This window comes from Heptranchias perlo, chromosome 2, assembly GCF_035084215.1.
Source record: "Heptranchias perlo isolate sHepPer1 chromosome 2, sHepPer1.hap1, whole genome shotgun sequence".
NCBI classification, from domain to species: domain Eukaryota; kingdom Metazoa; phylum Chordata; class Chondrichthyes; order Hexanchiformes; family Hexanchidae; genus Heptranchias; species Heptranchias perlo.
In genome coordinates, this window is record NC_090326.1 from 95697260 (window position 1) to 95722790 (window position 25531).

The 25531-nt window shown below is 43.9% G+C and overlaps 1 protein-coding gene across 1 annotated transcript in view; it reads right to left on the reverse strand.

The window, feature by feature from the left end:
- The window catches only part of hepacam2 (HEPACAM family member 2), a 100463-nt gene that overhangs the window by 59208 nt on the left and 15724 nt on the right, over positions 1–25531 (reverse strand). Inside the window, exons 3-4 of the mRNA XM_067998584.1 lie at positions 23903–24187; positions 1928–2224 (exon numbers count right to left, since the gene is read on the reverse strand). Coding sequence (XP_067854685.1) covers positions 1928–2224; positions 23903–24187 — 582 coding nt within the window. The remainder of the gene's footprint in view (positions 1–1927; positions 2225–23902; positions 24188–25531) is intronic.

Genomic DNA, 25531 nt, shown 5'->3' on the forward strand with positions numbered 1-25531 from the left:
CTGCCGAATTTAAAAAAGAAACAATGAAGTTGTCTAAAACAAAAACATAAAACAATGGAAAAATACAACAGGTTTGTCAGCACCTATGGCAAGATCAGAGAAGTTAATACTTCAGGTGTAGACCCTTCATCAAAACTTTCATCAATGCTCTGATGAAGGGTTGAATCTGAAACATTCGCCCAGATTTTGCTGTCAAAATAATGGCGAGTTTAATGGCACTCGCCGTTATTAATTTGTAAATCATCTAACAGCTTGTGGCAAGGAAGAGATACCTTGTGAATTGTGAATCACCAAAAGATGATTTGCACCCCTCTGCCGTTAGCCTCACAAAAACCTCCCCGTGAGTTTTATGAATTTGCTGTATTTGCACATTAATTGCCAATTAAACTCGCCGTAGAAAGTTAGGACTTCTACTTGATAGCGTAGGTGACTTTTTATTGAGGAGATGTATGTTCCTGCAATGCCAATCAACCTCTTCGGCCCAGAATGGGAACAATTTAAACTGTGGTGTCTCATTTTTACAGATAGCAAATTGTTGTCAAAAAAATTTTCGATTAAAAATTTTACATTTTTGCATTTTTTTTCTTACTTTTCCTTTCTGTCTCTTTTTTTTGCTCTCTCTCTTAATCCAATCTTTCTTTCCCCCTCTTTATTTCTCATTCTGTACCTGATTTGACTCTAATTCACCCTATTTCTTTCTGTCATTACTCTGTTTCTTTCTCAATCCTTAAATCTCATTGGTTAAGGAAATAAACTGCTGGTCCCAGATGCTCTGTTCCAGCAACTTGCAGGGCAAAAATTTATTGAGCTGAAGGGTGAGGGAAAAAGTCTAGCACTGTTGCGAGATGCCCCACTCCAGCAAAATCTGGACTATTAACTTGTCTGTTCTCTCCACAGTAGCTGGCTGATCTGGGTGTTTCCAGCATTTTCTGTTTTTGTTTCAGATTTCCAGCATTTGCACATTTTTGTTTTTCATTTATATTGAAGGTGAATATATATGATAAAAATAGATAGATACAGTATTTTTTGCCACTAGATGCCACTAGGGCATTCTGTAAATTTTAGTTATAACACCTGTGCAGAGAAATACATGAAAATAAAAATCATATTTTCATAGATATTGTTGTACCACCACAAAACAATTTCAATTCATTTGTTGGGTTACAATAACTACAAAAACGTGCATTAAAACTTTCCAAATGAACTGAATAAGCTTTCGATAAAAATACTTGCTGATCAGTCATGATATATCCCTTCTATATTGTGTAGAATTGTATATTGTTTATAAACTACATTAAAGGCATATAGACCATCATTACTGCACTGGCTTTTGCTTTGCTTTAACTCCTTCAAGTCAGTATTGGATTCTTGGAAATTGAATGCAGGAGTCTTACTGCACTAGTTTAAGAATCCTAGATATAACAGTGACACAATTCGCACAGGATGTAAAAAAGACATCTAAACATAACGCAATACAAATTAATAAACAGAAATGTGGTGCTCTATCCACAGACGCTCAATATAGCTGCTATTTCAACAACTAAAACGACCCACTGAATAAGGGAGGGCTCTTTCCTGTTTGTACCTGGGCTGTGAGTTCAGGGATCATGGCCGCACATTCAGTTCACTTTTTTTGCCAATAAGACTTGAGTTAACATTTCATAAGACAAAACTATAATGATTCTCAGTAGATGCCTCATTCACATAATAGAATAAATCCATTGTGTGTTTGAAAATGATCACTTATTCAACGTACGATTAACAATGTAAACAATTTAGTCCCTTCAAATTTCATTTCCATCCAATTAATTTGCCAGTCAAGTGATGTTCTATTTATGACTATTTAAATTGGTTTTAAAGACAACCATTATCACATTATCTGTGAAAGCTGCTGTTAATGAGTTATTATCAACAAACTCGTACATACCAGTAGCAGAGAGTATGAGTGTGAATTGAGTTTCATCCCGTTTGCCAGTGATATTGTTGTAGACACAGCACATGTAGTCGGCTTTCTCAGGTACTTTTTCAGACTTGATATTTAACATTGGCCCCCACTGGATGGGTGTCGTCTTGTTGTTGGCTTTTTGGAACCACGAATAGACATTTGGTGGGTTGGAATTTGCTGAACATTTAAACCAGACTGGCTCTCCTTTGCCAACAGCAAACACTCCTTCACGAACTTTGAATCGAGGTTCAGACTTCACCATCAAATCATAGGGACCATCTGAAAAATGTTTAAATGAAAGAATGATTACTGGAACAATAAGAAATGTTATTTCATTGTGTGAAATGCTTTGAGATTTTTGAACAAATGTGATAAGACACTATGGGGTAAGTTAGGATTTACATGGCACAGGTGGTGCTCTGGTGGAGCAGATTGCCTGTCTGTTACAGAACCCATCCACTAATCATTCCATTGAAGTCACTGGAATGAAAATCGGGCAGGTTCTACAATGGGCGGGCGATTTGCAGCGCCCGATTACAACACAGGCAGCGAAGATGAAAATTACCCCTATATAAATGTAACTTTCATTTTATTTTTATTATTTTAGTTCCAGCAATATTTAATGCAAAAAAAAATGAACTGTCTCTTTTCAGACACTTTGCACACAGTGAGCTTTCATATGTCTTCAAATTCATGAATGCATAAGAAAGTAAAACTGTGATCGGTACAAATTATTTCCGTTGTCCTGAAACGAATGGCCGTTTGCCTAGCGGGTGCCCGGTCCAAAGGTTCGGTTTGGGGACCCGATCCGCTTGGGGCAAGGGTTGCATGTCCCTAATGCTGCCCCTGACTTCGCCAATGATGAGGAAGATCCATACAGACCAATCGTGCAGAAAGGGAGGACATTAGGCTGAGAGCCTAGGCTGAGCATTGTTGTCAGCAGTGGCTGGTTACAGGGATTGGATCCGCTTGAGGCCATGAGTTGCACGTTCCTAACACCACCCTTGACAAATGAGATGAAGTGTAAATTGACACTCACATGTGATACTTAGTGAAGACCTTTGTTGCTGGAACTAAAATTTTGTGAGGGGTGCTGGTGGTGGACAAAATACTCATATTTTTATTACTTGGTGTCAGCATAAACGGTGTACATTAACCCAGCCTCAGGAGTGTACCCACCCTTTACTGTGTCTCTGTATGAGATTGTTAATTATTGTCAAATTATGGACAGCTTACTGCTGTGGTATCACACCCATCAGCAACTCTTGAGTGTCATCCTTGATTCAATGGTAGTACTCGCGCCTCTAAGTCAGAATGGTTGTGGGTTCAAGTCCCACTCCAGAGACTTGATCATGTAATCTAGGCTGACACTTCTGTGCAGTACTGTGAGAATGTCAAAGGTGCCGTCTGTCAGATGAGATTTTAAATCAAGGCTCTGTCTGCCCTCTCAAGTGGATGTAAAAAATCCCATGACATTATTCGAAGAAGAGCAGGGAAGTTGTCCTGGCCAACATTTATCCGTTGACCAACATCATAATAACAGATCATCTGGTCATTTACCTCATTGCTGTTTGTGGGACCTTGATGTGTGCAAATTGACTGCTGTGTTTTCCTACATTACAACAATGACTATACTTCAAAAGCACTTCATTGGTTGTGAAGCGCTTTGAAACATCCTGAGGTTGTGAAAGGTGTATATTCCTTGGTGGATGACCTCACACATTAAACTCCATCTGCCATAGTTTCGCCCACTCACTTATTCTGTTTATGTTCTTTTGTAACTTCCTGCTCCCAACTACTCAACTTATTGTGCCTCCTAATATAGTGCCATGTGAAAGCTTGGATATATAACTCTCTATTCTTTCATCCAAGTTATTAATATACATTGCGAAAAGCTAAGGCCCCAGTACGGATTCCTGGGAACACCACTTGCACACCCCACCATGCAGGAAACAAAACCTTTGGCTAATCACACCTATGCCGGCTCTCTGAAACCGCTTTCTACTTAGTCCCCTTCTCCTGCCCTTACTACATACCGTTTTACATTTTCCTTTTTCAAATATTTATCTACTCTCCTTTTAAAAGCTATTATAGATTCTGTTTCCAGCACTGTTTCTTGTAGGCATTCCACATTCTGAATCTTAAGTGCACTAAAAAAAAATGTATTTACAATGTTCTTATGCATAGCAACCAGAGCAATTCTATTCCCTCCTATCACATTGTAAATAATGTAAACAAATTGAGTACATACTGCTTGTGAAATTTCACTTTACTTTGTAATAACTGCATAATATCAAAGTGTAAAAACAAAAATCATTGTATACACAGAAATGTCATGATTGAGTTTAAGTCCCACTGTGGGTTATTTTCCTTCATGAGACTTGCCTGACTGCAACTTCTATCCCCAGTGATATGTAACGATTATTTCTTTACCTTAGCTCACTACTCCCTGAATGGCATTCCCTCTCAGAGGTTACTCCTTTCCACCCCAAGATAAATGTAAGGAACCTTACAACACCAGGTTATAGTCCAACAGTTTAATTTGAAAATCACAAGCTTTCGGAGATTATCTTCTTCGTCAGGTGAGTGAGTGAATGAGAGGTTCTCAAATCGCATATCTTATATTAGGCTGGGAATCAAAGGTGTCGTTGGTGTTCAGACAGGTTAGCCATGGAAAACAGTACGTCCCAGTATACTGAATACACAATGGGTCAAATTACACAGACAAAGAGAGAGAGACCCGAAAGGCAGAGAGAGAGAGTGAGAGAGAGAGAGAATGTCCAGTTGTATTAAAAACAGATAACTTTTTTTTTCCCCTGCTGGTGGGGTTACGTGTAGCGTGACATGAACCCAAGATCCCGGTTGAGGCCGTCCTCATGGGTGCGGAACTTGGCTATCAATTTCTGCTCGACGATTTTGCGTTGTCGTGTGTCTCGAAGGCCGCCTTGGAGAATGCTTACCCGAAGATCGGTGGCTGAATGTCCTTGACTGCTAAAGTGTTCCCCGACTGGGAGGGAACCCTCCTGTCTGGCGATTGTTGCGCGGTGTCCGTTCATCCATTGTCGCAGAGTCTGCATGGTCTCGCCAATGTACCATGCTCCGGCGCATCCTTTCCTGCAACGTATGAGGTAGACAACATTGGCCGAGTCACAGGAGTATGAACCATGCACCTGGTGGGTGGTGTCCTCTCGTGTGATGGTGGTATCTGTGTCGACACAGATACCACCATCACACGAGAGGACACCACCCATCAGGTACATGGTTCATACTCCTGTGACTCGGCCAACGTTGTTTACCTCATACGTTGCAGGAAAGGATGCCCCGGAGCATGGTACATTGGCGAGACCATGCAGACACTGCGACAATGGATGAACGGACACTGCGCAACAATCGCCAGACAGGAGGGTTTCCTCCCAGTCGGGGAACACTTTAGCAGTCAAGGACATTCAGCCACCGATCTTCGGGTAAGCATTCTCCAAGGCGGCCTTCGAGACACACGACAACGCAAAATCGTCAAGCAAAAATTGATAGCCAAGTTCCGCACCCATGAGGACGGCCTCAACCGGGATCTTGGGTTCATGTCACGCTACACGTAACCCCACCAGCAGGGGGAAAAAAAAGTTATCTGTTTTTAATACAACTGGACATTCTCTCTCTCTCTCACTCTGCCTTTCGGGTCTCTTTCTCTCTTTGTCTGTGTAATTTGACCCATTGTGTATTCAGTATACTGGGACGTACTGTTTTCCATGGCTAACCTGTCTGAACACCAACGACACCTTTGATTCCCAGCCTAATATAAGATATGCGATTTGAGAACCTCTCATTCACTCACTCACCTGACGAAGGAGATAATCTCCGAAAGCTTGTGATTTTCAAATAAAACTGTTGGACTATAACCTGGTGTTGTAAGATTCCTTACATTTGTTCACCCCAGTCCATCACCACATCACCCCAAGATAGTCATCAGAAAAAAATATTATTTTTTTGTAATGTAATATTTCAGTACTGTATGTGTTCAAATGATAGAATTTGAACCCTTAAAGTGATATCAGAATCAATAGAAATCAGCTGAAAGCTTTAGCAAGATCTACAGTGAATTTTAATGAAAGCCATGTTGTTCCAACCATCATTACTAAGAAATAAGAAAAATGTTCTTACAACATTCCCTTTAAGAATGAGGCTCAAAAAAGCAAAATATGGTCGTCCAGGGCTCACATCAACCATTAATCTGTTTGGGAGCCACCACATTGACTCAACATTAGTTCAACCTTGATCAGGCTACATGATTATTCAAAGTTTTATGAATTTCTTGACAGAAGAGTCCAAACCGTGGAGTAAAATGAGGAGCATGGGGATAATTGTTAAATGTGACAGAATTTTGATGACTCCTTTGAATGATGTGGCAGCCAATTCCCTGAGTTTATTGGGCTCAGTGAGTTGCTCATTTTTTTTGTTGTATGTGGCAGCAGCGATTTTAAAAATGTAATCTGGAGGGCAGTGAGGCACAAAAGTAAATATATATTTTCCTCTATATGCAAAGTTGAGAAAAATATTTTGTGACGTTTATAATAGTTTAGTAAAGGAAGTTTTATTTAATCTTACACACAAAGGAAAATGTACCCCATAATGTGTCAAAGCTATACATGGTGCGTTCACCATATCAGATGCTGTCAATGAGAAGCACTTCCCCTTAAGAAAGGACAGAAAATTGGAGTGAAAGACACTTTTGGCATAATGTTCTGAGTTTGTGCTGTTGGTGCAGGGCCTTGTCCCCTGGCTGCAAATATTAAGAGATCGCAGATGCGCTGCCAATGAATTTCCAGCCATATGGACAGAAAATCAATGTGTTGGTGGTTGAAGCAGTTAGCATTGATGCACTTAAGGGGAGGCTTGATGTATACATGAGGGAGAAGGGAATGGAGGGATACGGGGACAGGGTGCAAAGAGGTAATTAGAGTGGGAGGAGGTTCGCATGGAGTATAAACACGGCATAGACCAGCTGGGCCGAATGGCCTGTTTCCATGTTATAGATCCTAAGTAATTCTGTGATTTCATGATATGCGTGGGTGGTAAACAAGGCACCTCACCAACAGTGCAAAGACAGAAAATCCTCCTTTCAGGCCACTCACGTACTACCTAATGATTTGTTGAAAATTATCATTGGCAGACAGGCCTAGCAGGAGGTTAACTACCTGCCTTGTTGACTGGAGATAGTATGTATGACAAAGATACCCACTGAAAGAATGGGGAAAAGCATAAAAGTTATATGCAATAACTCTTGTATTTAATACACATCTGTTACACTTCAAAGTTTCAAAATATTATAAAGAGAAAGATAACTTGTCATTTTGTGCCAGTTTTCTGATCTTGATAACCTGGCCTCTCCCAAAAGACCAGCACTGGCGATTTACAAGCAGCTGCTAATCCACAAAGGCATTCTCAAACAATAATTCTCAAATTAGTTTCAGAATGTACCTATTTAGGACATGTTCCAACAGGGAATATCCGAGCAGCTTCCGTAAAGGGCAGGCCAGGTTAAATACAGCTCCATCTTGGCAACTAAACATTATAACAGTGCTCCAAACTGTGAGCAATGCCAATGATGATCAGCTAGCCTTATGTCAAAAAATATATACTTTTTATATTATTTGGTGCATTTTTGAGACTACTATAATTCTGCCTTTCAAATCATAAACAATTTTTTGTGTAAGAGTTATAGCCTCATCAGGGGGAATTCTTACTCCTGGGTAGAAAAGCAGCTGACCCGTTTGGGAGCTGCAGTGGAAGACCTAGCCAATTTTTAATAGCCAGACCTCATTAACATGCATCTGGCCAAACATCCCGACCATAGTAGCTGAGAAGTCAGCAGGAAGTGACGGAACGTTGGACAGCCCAGAATGTTGCCCGCGGTCCCAAGGTAAGTGTGGGGATGAGAGTGACAGGGGTACAGGGACAGTCACTGCGGGTTCCCCGCGCTCTTCTGGGTTATGGTGGCTTCGGGGTCCTATTGGCTCAGGCGAGCTCCTGTCTTGCCTGAAAAATCAGTTATTTTGGAACCGAGTGCAAATAGAGTGGGTATTTCACCTGCTCTGTTTTAACTATCCCCACCGTGTGGAGCACAAAAAGTTTGAGTGAATCCTTAACTCTGAAGCACTAACTATATAAAACCAGTAAGTGCCTATAGCCCAGAGAGAGTTTATTTAGATACGAGCTTTATCCCATTAGGTGTTGATTGCCTGTGTCTGTCCAATTCAGGCCCCGAAGCATAAAACACATGGCCAGGGCAATTCCATCCCTCTACTGTAAAATACTGGCACCACACCCGTTGGTCAGTATATGGTTTTCAACCAGCAGGAAAAAGGCTGAAATTTAGAGCCCCAAATCTTAACTTTTTACTTTTAGTTTCGGAACGACACAATCACTGAGACTATAAGAACTTTGCCAAGGTGTATCCTGAGATGACCTGAATGCAGCACAGGAAGTTTAAATCCCATGCTGATTTTGTCAGCAAGCTCTGACAACCAGACATTACCTGGGAATCACTGACAGTCAGCTGTGAATGCTGATAGTTGGTATGTATAACATAAACAGAAAATGCTGGAAATACTCAGCAAGTCGAGCAGCATCTGTGGAGAGATAAACAGAGTTAACGTTTCAGGCCGATGACGAAGGGTCATCGACCTGAAACACTAACTCTGTTTCTCTCTCCACAGACACTCCCTGACCTGCTGAGTATGTCCAGCATTTTCTGTTTTTATTTCAGATTTCCAGCATTTGCAGTATTTTGCTTTTGATTTAGTTGGTGCGTATGCTTTGTCTTGTTTCAATGGTTTACAGTACACTGGATGGCCATTAGTTTAACACCATTTGGGGTCCCTCCATGATTCAGTAGGTTTATCCAGCTGAGTCCTGCATAAGAGGAAGGTCCAAGGTTCAATTTCAATCCTTGGCCTGTGCTTAGATAGTTAATCTCAGCTGTGCATGAGGTCACGTGCCACAATTGGCCTTGGTGCCCCAGGTTAGGGAGGGGGAAATGAGCCAGGGTTGTCAATGCTTTCAGTGATCCTTTCTAGAACTACATTGTGTGTAGAAATTGGGTGAGGTCAGGATTGGGTCAACTATGATGCCCTTCTGTTGAATACCCAGCCAACCTTCACTGTCAAAGCTCACACATGAATAAATGAAGAATGACAGAGTGACCAGTATCCAGGGAACTGTATCGATCATACTTTTAGGGGAGGATGGGAGGGAAGAAAATTCACAAAAAAGTAAAAATAGTTTACATCTTATAGTCATTAATTATATATATTGTATCCATTTGCAAGGCTCACCCTTAGTCTTTTGGTCTAAGTTGCAATATACATAACATGCCACCTGTTCTTCAGATGCTGAGACCTATGACAAACAAAAGGCAGTGTACACACTGATAACATTTTATTGCTGATGGCATTATTTTGATTACTTTGTCACTATATTGCAGGCTTATGTCGCTAAGCAGCTGGCAAGTACAAATAATAGATGATCTTTCATCACAGTTTATACAGGATATGGTCTGTGGGTAGATTATAAACCCTTTAACATTACAGTTTTAGATTTTAATTAGTTAGGAACATAGGAAAGTACAGGACCAGAAAAAACTCCGCAGTCCATCTGGCTGCTCCCAAAAACGAATACCCATCAAACATCCTCAAATATTTATCCAATTCTCTCCTACATGTTTCCACCCAATTGCCTCCACTGTCACCATCTACAGAAATGAGTTACATCTAAACTGTCTGTGCACCTCCTCTCTTCTAAACTTGACCCCGTGTCCGTTCTGAGAGTTTGGGCACGATTTTAGCTTGGAGCCAGGAACCCGCAGCGTGTAGATATTCATGTGGGGAACCCAGAAGTCAAGTGAGTGCGTCGCAATTTGCAATTGCAATTCGACTGAAGGTAAGTATTTGTGCTTCCAGGTTTCCCACGCACCAGGCAGCCAGATTGACAGGCTGGCGGTCTTTCGGAAGTGAAAGGAGCCATTAATCGGAGACGGGGGAGGGAGAGAGGGAGAGAGAGATCGTGGGTCGTGGAAGAGATTGGGTGGGGGGGTAGATGGGGGGATGTGGACAACATCGGATGGGCCTTGGAGAAGAGCTGGAGGGGGTCCACCACTGCAGGGACTCCATCATCGGTGGGGGGGGGGGGGGGTCCACCACCTTGGTGGGGGTGGTATGTCGGCTGAACACGGGGGTCCGATCACGGCAGGTGAGCTTCTTGGGCCTGGATGAAGCACTCCTCCTCCTGGCCCACAAGCAGTGCAGTAAAGGCACTTATCTCATGGATCCAATCCTTCCTGCCTGCTTTTAACTGACGTGAATTAGAAGTGACGGGAAACCCGAAAAAAGGTAAAATTAGTTTGACATTTCTAATATACAAAAAATTAAGGGCTGCAACTCTTGCAACAAGGTGCATTGCCCCTTTAAATATCGGCCCACCGGCTTTAAGTGGGGACGGGACTTCCAGGTTTCTGTACGCGCACCCAAACGTGCCTGGGTTAAACCCGGAAATGGGTGCATTGGGGCTTGGATGCGGTCCCGCTCCAAAAACAAACTATCTTTACTGCTCACCTGCCCCCAACCCACGTGTTCTTGAGGGTTAAAATGACCCCCTTTGTGTCACTCTCAAACATATTATCACGATTCACTTTGTCTATTCCCTTTAAGAATTTTGAATACGAGTATAATATCTCCCCTGAGCCTTCTCTTCTCCATACTAAACAATCCCAGGATCTTTAACTTCTCCTCATAGCGCAGATGCTTTAAACTAAATTATCAGTTTGGTTGTCCTTTTCTGCAATCTCTTTCTGTGCCTCGATATCCTTGATGTAGTATGGTAACCAGAATTAGACACAGAATTCCAGGTGGGGCTGTACAGTGCTGGTACAGTGTTACCTCCTGAGAATGGCGTCATATCCCTCTGGCTACACATCCCAAAATCTATTTGGCTTTCCTTAGGCTGCCATATAATGTGCTGCTGGTTTCAGTGAGCTATCTATCAAAACTCTTCTTTGCTGTGTCCCATAGCCCAAAGCCATTTGGTTTATATGACCACTGTTTATTTCCCTTCCCTTGCATTTGGTCACATTAAATGTCATTTGCCAATCATCAATCCACCTTTCCAGCATATCCAGATCCCTTTGTATTTGGTTTTCCTTTTCTCTATTATTTGAACCCTGTTCCCGCAATTTTAACATGGACAAAAGAGCTGAATTCCAGAAGTGAGGTGAGAGTGACTGCCCTTGACATCAAGGCAGCATTTGGCCGAGTGTGGCACCAAGGAGCCCTAGTAAAATTGAAGTCAATGAGAATCAGGGGGAAAACTCTCCAGTGGCTGGAATCATACCTAGCACAAAGGAAGATGGTAGTGGTTGTTGGAGGCCAATCATCTCAGCCCCTGGGCATTGCTGCAGGAGTTCCTCAGGGCAGTGTCCTAGGCCCAACCATCTTCAGCTGCTTCATCAATGACCTTCCCTCCATCATAAGGTCAGAAATGGGGATGTTCGCTGATGACTGCACAGTGTTCAGTTCCATTCGCAACCCCTCAAATAATGAAGCAGTCCGAGCCCGCATGCAGCAAGACCTGGACAACATCCAGGCTTGGGCTCATAAGTGGCAAGTATCATTCGCGCCAGATAAGTGCCAGGCAATGACCATCTCCAACAAGACAGAGTCTAACCACCTCCCCTTGACATTCAATGGCATTACCATCGCCGAATCCCCCACCATCAACATCCTGGGGGTCACCATTGACCAGAAACATAACTGGACCAGCCATATAAATACTGTGGCTATGAGAGCAGGTCAGAGGCTGGGTATTCTGTGGCGAGTGACTCACCTCCTGACTCCCCAAAGCCTTTCCACCATCTACAAGGCACAAGTCAGGAGTGTGATGGAATACTCTCCACTTGCTTGGATGAGTGCAGCTCCAACAACACTCAAGAAGCTCGACACCAACCAAGATAAAGCAGCCCGCTTGATTGGAACCCCATCCACCACCCTAAACATTCACTCCCTTCACCACCGGCGCACTGTGGCTGCAGTGTGTACCATCCACAGGATGCACTGCAGCAACTCGCCAAGGCTTCTTCGACAGCACCTCCCAAACCCACGACCTCCACCACCTAGAAGGACAAGGGCAGCAGGCACATGGGAACAACACCACCTGCACGTTCCCCTCCAAGTCACACACCATCCCTACTTGGAAATATATCGCCGTTCCTTCATCGTCGCTGGGTCAAAATCCTGGAACTCCCTTCCTAACAGCACAGTGGGAGAACCGTCACCACACGGACTGCAGTGGTTCAAGAAGGCGGCTCACCACCACCTTCTCGAGGGCAATTAGGGATGGGCAATAAATGCCGGCCTCGCCAGCGATGCCCACATCCCATGAACGAATTTTAAAAAATTTGGTTTCAACTGCAAACTTAGCTTTGTTTCTATCCCCAGCTCCAAATCATTCATATACATTGTAAACAGCAATGGTCCCAGCATTAATCCCTGTGGCAGTCCAGCAGTTACACCTTGCTATGTCAATGCAGATCCATTCACAATCATTCTTCGCTTTCTCTGGTTTGGTCAACTTTCACCCTACCTCAGAAGCTTGCTTCCTAGTCCAGGTCTGCCTACCTTGTAGCTTAATCGCTTGTATGGCATGGTATCTGAAGACTTCTTGAAATCTAAGTATGTCACATCCACTGAACTTCTACTGTCAACAAGGTCTGTCATTTCCTTGAAGATGTCAGTGACTTTTAACATGAAAAAGCTATGGACTGCATTGAATTTTCTACCAATTCAAAGAGAATGACATTGTAGTAAGGACTATGGTTAATCCACTAAGAAGACTACTGTAAATAAGGGTGATTCTTAAATCACACAATTCTGCACAATGCAATTTATTGGTATGAATACAGTTTGTGTATCTTAAGGGACATGGTCCACTTCCAGGAACTGAGAGAGAGAAATGGTGCTTTAAAGTATGTGAAACTGTAAAAATTATTTTTTGTTGAGAGTTTTGATTTAATTCTTTGCAGTAGAGTCCAGTAATTATCTTTTTTATAATTTCCATTTCCTCTGTGCAAATAAAAATAAAGTTACATTTTATTATATGTGGCACATATCTGATTATAGAGGAGATTGTTGTAATAATGCACTACAAAATTTCCCAAAGCACTGATCATGTCTAATCCCATACCTGAGTGGTTTCTGATGTTTAATGCAATCCCCTGCAGCCAAAATGCAACAGTGGTTCACCTTATAACCATACATATATCTAAATATTGTATGACCTTGATCAAAATTTCAAAGCTATTTCAAAGCCTCCCAAGAATCCAATGCCTCATGAATAAAAGGAGACTATCATACACTATAGTTTCTGATTAGTATTGAGATTTAGGACGTACTTTCATTCTTGTCAAATTGTTTATAACTTTATATGTGTATAATATTTTATTTCCCCCTTAATTTTCTGAAAATTAATTACCTGTACACTTGAACATTTTTATTGGACTGGAGTTTCCATATGATTTCAGATATTAGCTTAATCTGGGTGGAATCGAAATAAATAACGCGAAGGATCACAACATTTTAAGCGTAAGTGAGTTGCGCCCACAACTACTTTACACTGGAGTAACCGCGATTTTATGCTGGTTCAAATGTCCATTTGCCCGAAGCAGTCCCCGCCCACAAAACTGGCCACGCCCCCAGGTCGGAATGGCGAGTGTCGCCGATTGCGCCCGTTTGGAGGTGTTCATCACATTGCGCCCAGATTCTTGGGCACACTGGCACCATGGTCACATCATTAATCATCTGACCTGCAGTGACCAGCAGTCAATTGAAGTCAAATTATTTTTCTGTAATATACAACACTGGCATCAGTGGAGCTGCCTCAGTGGCCTCAGACATCCATTGCTATCCATTACAACCATCTATCCTTTGTGCTTCACTTACCCTAATGCACATACAGCTAACTTTCATAAAAGGGAACAGTGTAAATAATCCTTCATTTATATTACACAGAATAATGGATAGTCAACAATAAATTATAAATGTACATTGGTTTTCGTTCATTGCTGCTTCACTTCAACTGTCTGTTATTCTTCAGGTCACCTGAAATTGTTCATTCCACATATTTAGGTACAATATTTTTCAGGTTTATAACTGAATTTGTTTGCTCATCAAAGAAAGAGTGCCAGCACATTTTGTTTGTCAGATATTAGCAGTTTCTATCTGGGATCAATCACATCTTTAATTACAAATAGCTATTAACTGAGGCCACAAAAACCGAGCAACACCGCTCTCTCTCTCTTTCCCTTGACCAGTAAGAGCCTAGGAATGATGTTACAAGATGGGGATCTCCATGGATGGCAGATCTGCCACACTGTCTTCTCGGTTAGGGATATTCAAACATCTTAAAAATTGAATGTAAAATGGCAAATGCTTCAAAATGGAATAGAGAATCTTTCTCCAATGCCTCTCCTCTGTTATCCAGCTGAGTGGGATTGCCCTCACCTGGTTCTACTCCTACCTTTCCAGTTGTAGCTAGAGAATCTCCTACAAAGGCTTCTCTTCCTGCACCATTACCCCTGGATTCCCCCAAAGATCTATCCTTGGCCCCCTCCTATTTCTCATCTACATCCTGCCCCTTGGCGACATCATCCGAAAACACAACATCAGGCTCCACATGTACACTGACGACACCCAGCTCTACCTCACCACCACCTCTCTCGACCCCTCCATTATCCCTGTGCATCCAGTACTGAATGAACCAAAATTTCCTCCAGTTAAACATTAGGAAGACCAAAGCCATTGGGCTCGATATTAGCAGGGCGTCGGGTTCTCAGCGAGGGGTCAACTGGGTGCATGGGTAACGCGCCCGGTGAAATCAGTGTGCTCCGCACGCAATTGCAGTCTAATTGGAGCCACTTACCTGTGCATCCGGATTTCCCACTGGTAAGCTGCGCGGTGGGAGGACTGCGCATGCGCAGCAAGGTCTGTGAGCTGGAGGAGCCCTGTTTAAAGGGACAGTCCACCAATGCTCCTCCTGCAGCAAACAACCAATGCTGAACCATGGAGCAGGCCAGAGGGAAGGCTGCCCCAACATTTTCAGACTCCTCACTCCAGGTGCTGCTGGATGGGGTGAGGAGGAGGAGGGAAATCCTTTTCCCGTGTGATGGGAGGAAGTGCCCTCCCTCCACCATGAAGAAGGCCTGGCTGGAGGTGGTCGAGGAGGTCACCAGCTGTGGCAATGTGCCATGAACCTGGGTCCAGTGCAGGAAGAGATTGAATGACCTAACCAGGTCAGGCAAAGTGAGTACACTTACGCATTCTCCCACACTCCGTCTTCCACATCACCTCCACCACCACACAACCCCTTCTGTACTGCCACCACAACGCTCTCGCATCACTCCTCACATCCACTCAACTATCATCCTCACCTTGCCTGCACGTACTCACCGCCCCTGTCCCCATTCGAACACTACCAGGCAACCCAATCCTCATACAATATCATGGCTATGTTGCACATGCACCCTCCCATGCATCTCCCTCACGCTCAACCCCACCCACACCAATGCATGAGCGGCTCACCATGCAATCATCACTCAATCACGCCTCTGTGTTTTGCCTTAATCGGAGAAGAGATGCCAGAACACCCGGGAGAGGGCATGGACCGGAGGGGGCCCGCCACACCAGGTGGCACTAACAGACACAGAGCAGCAGGCATTGGACATCAGCCGCACGCTGGAGTGCCTGTCCGTGGCGGATGCCGAGGCTGGGATTGCAAAAGCGGCCGGTGACAGAAAGCTAACACTCAGCACTCATGATAGCGAATGACCTTAGCATCACTTGGCATCTGCAGCACCTCAACATCTGTCCACATGCCTAATATTGCTTTCTGTTCTCTTGCAGGGCCATCTGCGAGCGCCGTGACCGTGGAGGGCGATTCTTCAGAGGACCTGCCGGTCTCTGAGGGTCCATCGTCACATCTGAGCCAGCCATCCACCAGCGCAGATACACACACCTAAGGGGTCCCCGTCCTCACTTAGTTGGGCTTGCACATGGTGAGTCACCACGCACGTGAGCATGAGCAGACCCTGGTGGCAGGGGCAGCCGTGGAGAGTTTGCGTCAGTGCGAGCACTCTTCTCCAGGCTCTGCTCAGCTGGACCCAGATGCTGAACCCTGGGGGCCAGCCGTGAAAAGCAGAGTCGAGGGGCAGCAGCACATTGCCGAGGTGCTGGAACAGGTGCCACGCGCACTCTCCACAATCGCGCAGAGGATGGAGGAGTCCAACTCCTGCATGAGGGGAATGGTGGCACAGGTACAGGAGGGTATCTCCGAGATAGTGTTGCAGGGACTTGAAGGCATCTCTGAGATAGTGTCGCGGGTAGGTGCGGGAATATCTGCGATGGAGGAAAGGCTAGCTTCCCTCGAGCGTCAAGCACGGCTCAACAATGAGTCCATTCAGGCACTAACAACGGCCGTTTGGATTCAGGGTGAGCAACATTCTGCCGCCTTGAACAGGCTGACAGATACTTTACAACTGGCCTTCCACAAGTCCTCCAAACTGCTGTCCAGCAGGGTGGAAGGAGTGATGTGGGCCTGGGCCACGAGAGGGATGATGGTTAAAGGGGACATGGAAGTGGGGACGCCACTCAAAGCGCTCCCCAGTCTCACCCGTTGCCCCCCTCTCAACCAGTACCCGCAATGCTGCCCCCTCTCCAGGTGGCCGAGTCTGCCCCTGCACAGGTGCAGGTGGAGCAGTCTTTGGAGGGGCCCTCACGGGCACCCAAACCCGGAGGGCGTCGGCCCAAAGCATCTCATTGGTCAGGGCATGGACAAGAGCAACCTGCCACTACCTCTGCTGAAGCCACAGGGGTAGCACTATGTAGGGGTTCCCGGAAACGCAAGGCGAAGGTTTTGTGAACACAAAGGGAATGCACAAGGGTGTTTGACGATTTGTCATGTTTTTTATTTATATTTATTTTATTTCACATGCACAATAAATCTTATTATTATTACCACTACTGCCACATCTTGCCCATTCTTTACTGGCTTGTGGAATAGGTCCCTTTCATGGGGTTCACCATGAACACGCACACTTGATGCCACCCATTGTGTCACTGTAGAGTGGGTGTAGGTGTATTTTCAGGGCTCTTTTGTGCAGACGACTGAGAGACGTCGGCGATGTCTCCGGTGGCACCCTGGAAGGATGCGGAGGAGAAGTTGTTGAGGGCAGTGGTGACTTTGACAGCGACAGGTAAGAAGATGGTGCTCGGGCCAGCCGGGAGCAGCTCGGCATGAAGGAGGCTGCAGATGTCCACGACTACATGTCGAGTGACTCTGAGCCTCCGTGTGCACTGCTGCTCAGAGAGGTCCAGGAAGCTGAGCCTCGGTCTGTGGACCCTGTGGCGAGGGTAGTGCCCTCTGAGACACATCTCTCTCTGCGGTTGCCCTCCTTCTTGCTGTGCAGGTGGATGTGTCACAGCACTGTGTTGTGGAGCTCCACGTGTCAGAGATGGACGGCGAGGCTGGTGATGTTGTTCGCCCTCCGAGGAGGTCATGACTGCAGCTACGGCAGCCCCCATCCGCAAGATGTACATTTGAGGGGGTCCACAAGGTAGGTAAATGTGTCTGGACACCGGGGTAAGTGTGCAAGTTTGTGAATTTGATTGTTAGGAGGAGGGTGGTGGAGGCCAAACTTTGTCCAAAGTGACAGAGTGGCCTCTTGCAATGAGTGAGGGTCTCCCCCCCCACCCCCCCACCTGTCAAATGGACCTTTGCAGCTGCCACAGGCTGATGGCTGCAACACGTCCATTTGAACTGGGAGTGTTTCCCCCAGTACGGGAAACAGTCTCAGTTAATTTCAAAATCCCAGCCCTCCTAAAATATCAGGTCAATCAGGTCTGTAAACGACCTGAAATACCTGTTTAAGTACTTTAAGTGGCACCCCGCTGGCTTTAATTGCTGGCGGGAGTCCCACATGCGGGGGCTGCGCGCGCATGTCAGCGCGTCACTGGGGAACCCGGAAGTTGCCGGGTTGGAGCCGGGCTCCAGACTCGACCCAGGAATCCTGGATTTTCACAACCCCCCCCACCCCCGCCACGAACGCACCCGATCGCGGGTGCAAAAATCGAGCCCATTGTCTTTGGCCCCTGCCACAATCTCCATTCCCTAGCCACCGATTCCATTTCCTTCCCATCAAAGGTGCTATATAAATGTAAGTTGTTGTTCTTGTTGTAGACCGTGTTAGATTAGATCTTTGTGTATGATGGATACACTTAATATCATACAGGATTTTGTAGACTCTGTGCTACTCTGTTAATTGCTTTAAGAATGAACCTGTCTGGGTTCTCTTGTTTTCATATTACACACATTTTTTTTCCAACAGGACAGCTGCAGCAAATGTTTGATGCTGGATATTTTATCGGGATTAAAGAAATCAACAGAAACATGCACCATTCAATTTTTGTATTCTTGGGATCAAATAAAAAGAAACACCATCGCTATTATATGTTGAGTTTTAAAGCAGGCATGCTACTACAGGATTGCAAGGGTTAATAATCTAAGTATATTTGCTGGAGGCAAGTATGTTATTCTATTGGTTTCAATTAGAGGTGCAATATTCACCTACTGTTACACTCTCATCCTTGTTTCATTACTGCTTTTAGTCTAATGCTACTTTGCAATTCAAATCACATCTCATTCAAATTCTGTGTGAGTGCTGAAAAAGATGGTACGGTGCTTGTGTTGTGGATTCTGCTCAGCAAAGCACAGGGTGCTGTGTAAAGATGCTTGGCATTAGTGTTTTATTATTTTTATCTCAATCCTCTCCATTTTTGTCCATTCCTCTCCTAACTTTAAAAAAAAATCAGGTGAAAATACAGTGGCAATAAAGGAAGTCCTGATAAACAGCACTCCCTGCACTTGTTTGAGTACACGTCATTCACCTACCTATCCCCACAATGATGCAAATAGCCAGTTTAACCCGTACCAAGATGCATTACCAGTACTATACTTGCATTCTCAATTTAATGGAGGCACAATATGGGGCACTATACCATGGAGGAAGTAGCAACAAGAATTCCAGTGTGTTCGCTACAAAGCAACAGGGCACAATGGATTCACAGACATGGGACAGGGCACTCCCCTCAGCATCATTTTCTTAAAGTGAATTTGTGGCCAAGAATGGTGAGTATTGGTGTAAATGAAATAGGACATAAGGAGATTTAAATGAGGAAAACAAAAAAGAACAAAAGAAAACAGAAAGAATGCATAACACAAAATATGGAAAAAAGAGACGGCAAAGAAAACTAAAAGACTGCTTTGGGTCACTAATTCCGTTAACAGCAAATGAATTGAATATTTCTGATTGGATTATAGGTTTACTATCATTTATTGCTACTTTTTTGGCCAATTTTTCAACAACACTTGCATTTATACAGCACCTTTTGAGTAGAAAAGCACCCCAAGCTGCTTCAGAGGCAAAATCAGACAAAAATTGATGCCAAGCCCAAAGAATGAGAGGAGTGACCAAAAGCTTAGTCAAAGAGGCGGATTTTAAGGAAGGTCTTAAAGGAAGAGAAAAAACTGGAGAGGTGGAGGAGTTCAGGTTGGGAATTCCAGAGCGTGGGACCTATGAAGCTGAAGGCACGGTCGCCAATGGTGGGTGAAAGGAACAAGGAATGCACAATTGGCTAGGGTGCACTGGGAGAATCATAGGGCTGGAGGAGGTTACAAAGACGGGGAGGGGTAAGGTCATGAAGGAATTTAAACATGAGGATGAAAATTTTAAATTGGAGGCATTGGGGGACTGGAAGCCAATGGAGATCAGCAAGAACAGGAGTGATGGGTGCAGAATACAATAAAGGCAGCAGAGTTTTGGATGAGCTGAAGTTTACAGTGGATGGAAAATGGGAAGCTGGCCAGGAGAACATTGGAATAGTCGAGTCTGGAGGTGACAAAGGCATGGATGAGATGGGCTGAGGCGGGGCGGAGGTGGCCAATATTACGGAGTTGGTCTTCGTGATGGAAAGAATATGGGAGCAGAAGCTCAGCTCGTGTCAAATAGGACGCCGAGGTTGTGAACAATATGGTGCAACCTAGACTGTGGCTGTGGAGAGGGAGGGAATCGGTGGCAAGGGTGCAGAGTTTGTGCCTGGGACTGAAGACCATGGCTTTGGTTGTTCATGACTTTGGTTAGGGCTTTTTTTGGTGCTGTTGGAGGAATGGAAACCTGATTGGCAGGAGAGATGGACACAGATCTGGTAGGAAAGAACATGTTCAAGGACCATGGAGAAAGAAAGAAAGACTTGCATCAATATAACACCTTTCACGACCTCAGGACATCCCAAAGAGCTTCACAGCCAATGCAGTACTTTTGAAGTGTAGTCACTGTTGTAATGTAGGAAATGCGGCAGCCAAATCAGGCACAGCAAGGTCCCACAGACAGCAATGTGATAAAGACCAGTTAATCTGTTTTAATGATGTTGGTTGAAGGATAAATATTGGCTCGGACACTGAGGAGAACTGCACTGCTCTTGGATCGAAAAGGGAGGTTGGAGATAGGATGATGATTAGTGAGGAGCGAGGGACCAAGGGTGGGTTTTTTAAGGGGGTTAATGATGGCATTTTAATACGAAGGAGGACAGTGCCTGAGGGGGAGGTAACCATTTACAATGTTAGCTAGCATGGGGGCCAGGAAAGGAAGTTGGGTGGTTAGGAGTTTAATGGGAATGGAGTTTAAGAAGCAGACTGGAGATTTTTTTTATTGAAAGGAACAGTTGATGTTTTGGCTATACAAGATTCATCAGGCAATGGTAAAACATTTGTATATGCATGCATTTGATCCATTTAACTTATGTTAATTCTTACTGTGATGGCCTCATTCTTGAGTCATAATTTCCACCTAATATAATATGTACATAGAGGAAGCAGCCTTAGGACAATAAACAACAAAGTAAAAGCAAGAAACTCAGCAGACCTGTCAAAATGTCAACTCTTGTCTCTCATCAACTATTTCATTCATTCTTGATTGTTACCTTCACACTGGGTGCAATTTTAGAATAAAAGTACATATTTATCTACTTTGAGTTTTTGAAGTATTACATTTGATTAACTTCTGCTTCAAGTAAGATAAGCTCTCCACCAGAGATAAGCTCACTTTAAAATATGAGATGAGCTTGAAAAGGGCATGGAGGGAATTGGGTGGGGGGAGGAAACTAGAGAGAGACAGGCTGCACAGTTAGGACGGGGGAGCTGGAAGAAGGTTTGGCTTGGTGGCCAAGAGAAAGGGGGGAATCATAGAATCATAGAATCATAGAAGTTACAACATGGAAACAGGCCCTTCGGCCCAACATGTCCATGTCGCCCAGTTTATACCACTAAGCTAGTCCCAATTGCCTGCACTTGGCCCATATCCCTCGATGCCCATCTTCCCCATGTAACTGTCCAAATGCTTTTTAAAAGACAAAATTGTACCCGCCTCTACTACTGCCTCTGGCAGCTCGTTCCAGACACTCACCACCCTTTGAGTGAAAAAATTGCCCCTCTGGATCCTTTTGTATCTCTCCCCTCTCACCTTAAATCTGTGCCCCCTCGTTATAGACTCCCCTACATTTGGGAAAAGATTTTGACTATCGACCTTATCTATGCCCCTCATTATTTTATAGACTTCTATAAGATCACCCCTTAACCTCCTACTCTCCAGGGAATAAAGTCCCAGTCTGTCTAACCTCTCCCTGTAAGTCAAACCATCAAGTCCCGGTAGCATCCTAGTAAATCTTTTCTGCACTCTTTCTAGTTTAATAATATCCTTTCTATAATAGGGTGACCAGAACTGTACACAGTACTCCAAGTGTGGCCTCACCAATGCCCTGTACAACTTCAACAAGACATCCCAACTCCTGCATTCAATGTTCTGACCAATGAAACCAAGCATGCTGAATGCCTTCTTCACCACCCTATCCACCTGTGACTCCACTTTCAAGGAGCTATGAATCTGTACTCCTAGATCTCTTTGTTCTATAACTCTCCCCAATGCCCTACCATTAACGGAGTAGGTCCTGGCCCGATTCGATCTACCAAAATGCATCACCTCACATTTATCTAAATTAAACTCCATCTGCCATTCATCGGCCCACTGGCCCAATTTATCAAGATCCCGTTGCAATCCTAGATAACCTTCTTCACTGTCCACAATGCCACCAATCTTGGTGTCATCTGCAAACTTACTAACCATGCCTCCTAAATTCTCATCCAAATCATTAATATAAATAACAAATAACAGCGGACCCAGCACCGATCCCTGAGGCACACCGCTGGACACAGGCATCCAGTTTGAAAAACAACCCTCGACAACCACCCTCTGTCTTCTGTCGTCAAGCCAATTTTGTATCCAATTGGCTACCTCACCTTGGATCCCTTGTAGTAGAGGCAGCTGAATGGATGGTCCATATCTTGGTGAGGAAGAAATCCATAAGCTCCTCGCACTTGTTGTTAGATGTGACAGTGGAGGGGCAGGAGAAGAAGTTTAAGGAGGCAGTTGGTAGTAGAAAAAAGAATTACAAAGAATTTATAACACAGAAACAAACTGTTCAGTCCAACTAGTCTGTGTTGGTGTTAATCCTCCAAACAGGCAGTAGTCCTAATCACATGTGCCTGCCATATCCCTTTAATCTCCCTGAATCCTGGGGTTATCCTAGTCCTCCTGGATGATCCTGGAGTACTGGATGATTTTGGCAGAGAAAAATGAGGCTTAGTAGAGCTTGATATGGTTGAACCAGATCTGCCGATGGACAGCTAAGCCAATTGTGCTCCAGGTACACTCGTGATTGTACCCAGGTGCAAAATTGTGCAACTGGTAGAATTTCCAGGGAAGCCTGAGATCCCAGTAGGCACACCCACAAAAGTGACATTGGGATGGAGGGAAGCAGGTGGAAGTTTATGTGGGGGCCTGGCGGAAATAGGTTCTGCCCCAATTTCCTGCCCCTCTGTTCCTAACACGCCAGAATTATGCCCCATAGAAAAGCAAAACTTCTAGGCCATCATCTTATTCGCAAGAGTACTCAATACCTCTTCAGTGAAAAAAAACAAAAACCCCTATTTGGACTGGCTTATTCAACATTCACTGTCACTTCTGGTGGAAAATGCTAGAAGTGGTGGTAGCTGGTAGAATAGCCCCCTGTCTGAAATCTGTCAGTAATAATGAGGAAAATGTAGGATATTATATTTTTTGGCTTCTATGAAGGTATTATTTTTGTAATTTTGAGAGGGTATCATGTTTCAACTCGTGACAAAGTATTGTGTTTAATCTTGTGACAGGTATTACGTTTCATCTCGTGTCAGGTATCGTGTTTCAACTCATGACAGGTGTTGTGTTTCAACTCATGACAAGGTATCATGTTTCAACTCGTGACAGGGTATCGTGTTTCAACTCGTGACAGGGTATCGTGTTTCAACTCGTGGCAGGGTATGGAATTCCAGTTCAGGTTAGAGTATAATGTTTGTACTCCTGACCAGGTATCAAGATCCTGCTCATAGTTGAGTATCGGGTTCCTGTTTGTGCCAAGGTCTCATATTACTAATCATGCCAGGCACTATGTTCCTGCTTATGTCAGGGTATTCGGCTCCTGCTTATGGCAAGGTATAATATTTCTAATTGTGGCAGAATATCATACTCCTGCTTATGTCAGTTTATTGTGTTGCTGTTCATGACAGGGTATTCTGCTTCTACTTCTGGCAGGATATATTATTCATAGTTGTGAAATAGAACCATTTTATTTGACCTGCTATCTTGGGCTCCCATTGCTTTAAACATAATAATACTCTCAATAAGTTTCAACAGTGCCACTCTATCTTTAAAGCATGCGACAGACCCAACACAATGAACTGTTCCTGAATATCGATATTTAACATATGACTTACAGTAAATATTCGGTGCAATCGGTTCACTTTCATTCACACTGATCGGGTTCTTTGCCACACAGGTGTAATTACTAAGGTCATCTTTTAAAACGGGGGAAATGAACAGCATCTTGTTGTCTGATGAAAAGATGTGACGAGAGCTTGCCAGTAAGGGCTTTCCATCTTTCAGCCACTGATAAATGACCTTTGTGCCTTTATTCACAGTGCAGGTGAGTGTCGCATTGTCTACATACTCCACCGCCCCCCAAGCTGGATCACTGCGTACCACTGGTTTAGAAACAGGAACTGCAAAACAAAAAGATATTTCACGGTCAAAGTTTCACAGCTGATAATTTGCTAACTGCTAACTGCGGACTTTGTGTATTGTTCATATATTTTTAATGCAGTCTCAGAGCGAAAGATGGAGTAGATTTTATGGATTAGTGCTCTGAGTGCAGAGCTCTGCACGACAGGAGAACAATTCGGATGTGAAGGCCTGCCCACCCTACATGACTTTTCTTCCATTAAAATGAATTACAAAATTAAAATGTTAAAAATAACAATACGTCAGAATAGTTTGATCAGGCTGCGGGCTGTGGATGCTCATTTGTTGAGTATATTCAAGTCTGAGATCAATGGATTTTTGGACACTAAGGGAATCAAGGGATATGGGGATCGGGCGGGAAAGTGGAGTTGAAGTCAAAGATCAGTTATAATCATATTGAATGGTGGAGCAGGCTCAAGGGGCCAAATGGCCTACTCCTGCTCCTATTTCTTATGTTGTTGCATACATAGAAACTGCTGTCAGTGTCAATAATTGTCTTCTTTATGTGCACAGCAATTCAAACCATCCTTGAGCAGGAAAATCAAAGCTGTCACTCAGAGTCTGGACAAACATAGTGCATTGTGGATGTGTCAGGATTTTTTTCTCTGTTAGCATTCATCCTTTTCTAATGATAATTGGACACTTTATAGCTTAATTATCAACCAATTTCAATATTTATTCCAGTTTAAGTGGTTTGTTAATTGTTTGAGAAGCAATAAAAGACCATTCTTGCAGGTGTGTTATGACTGGCTACTTGTTTTTGTTATTGCTCATACGTTCTCAGTATGAACTAGGGGTCGGGAAAGGGGAGGGCTCAGAGGAAATGCATTTCTTCCATCATTTTAACGGCTCAGCAGTTTGGACAAAAACAGGAATCCCACCGAAAAATAGGAATTTCAGTTTCTTAAAATGTTATTCAAATATCTTTCTATACACTTTATCAGAGCCCAGTATGAGTCAACAACCTCGAGTGAGAAGGTGAGGTCGTTGGGCAAAACTCCACAATATCTCATTAACCTCATACTTCCATTACTCAACCCTGGCCACTTGCTTTCCAGAGATAACATTTCATGACTATCTCTGTCCATACAGATACCTATAATCTCCAATTCCATTTCTAAGCAGGTATTTATCTCATTCTTTTTGAAGCAGTTAATCAACATTAACTGGGTTTTTTTCTGGGACTTAACCCCAGCCACACTTTATTTGCTCCTCTCTTTCTTGCAATCTAGTTATGTGAGATGTCAGAATTCATCAGTGCTAGCCCATCATTTGAACATTGTCTTCTCAGTGTCAGCTTGAATCAAAGTACTGCACCAGCAAAA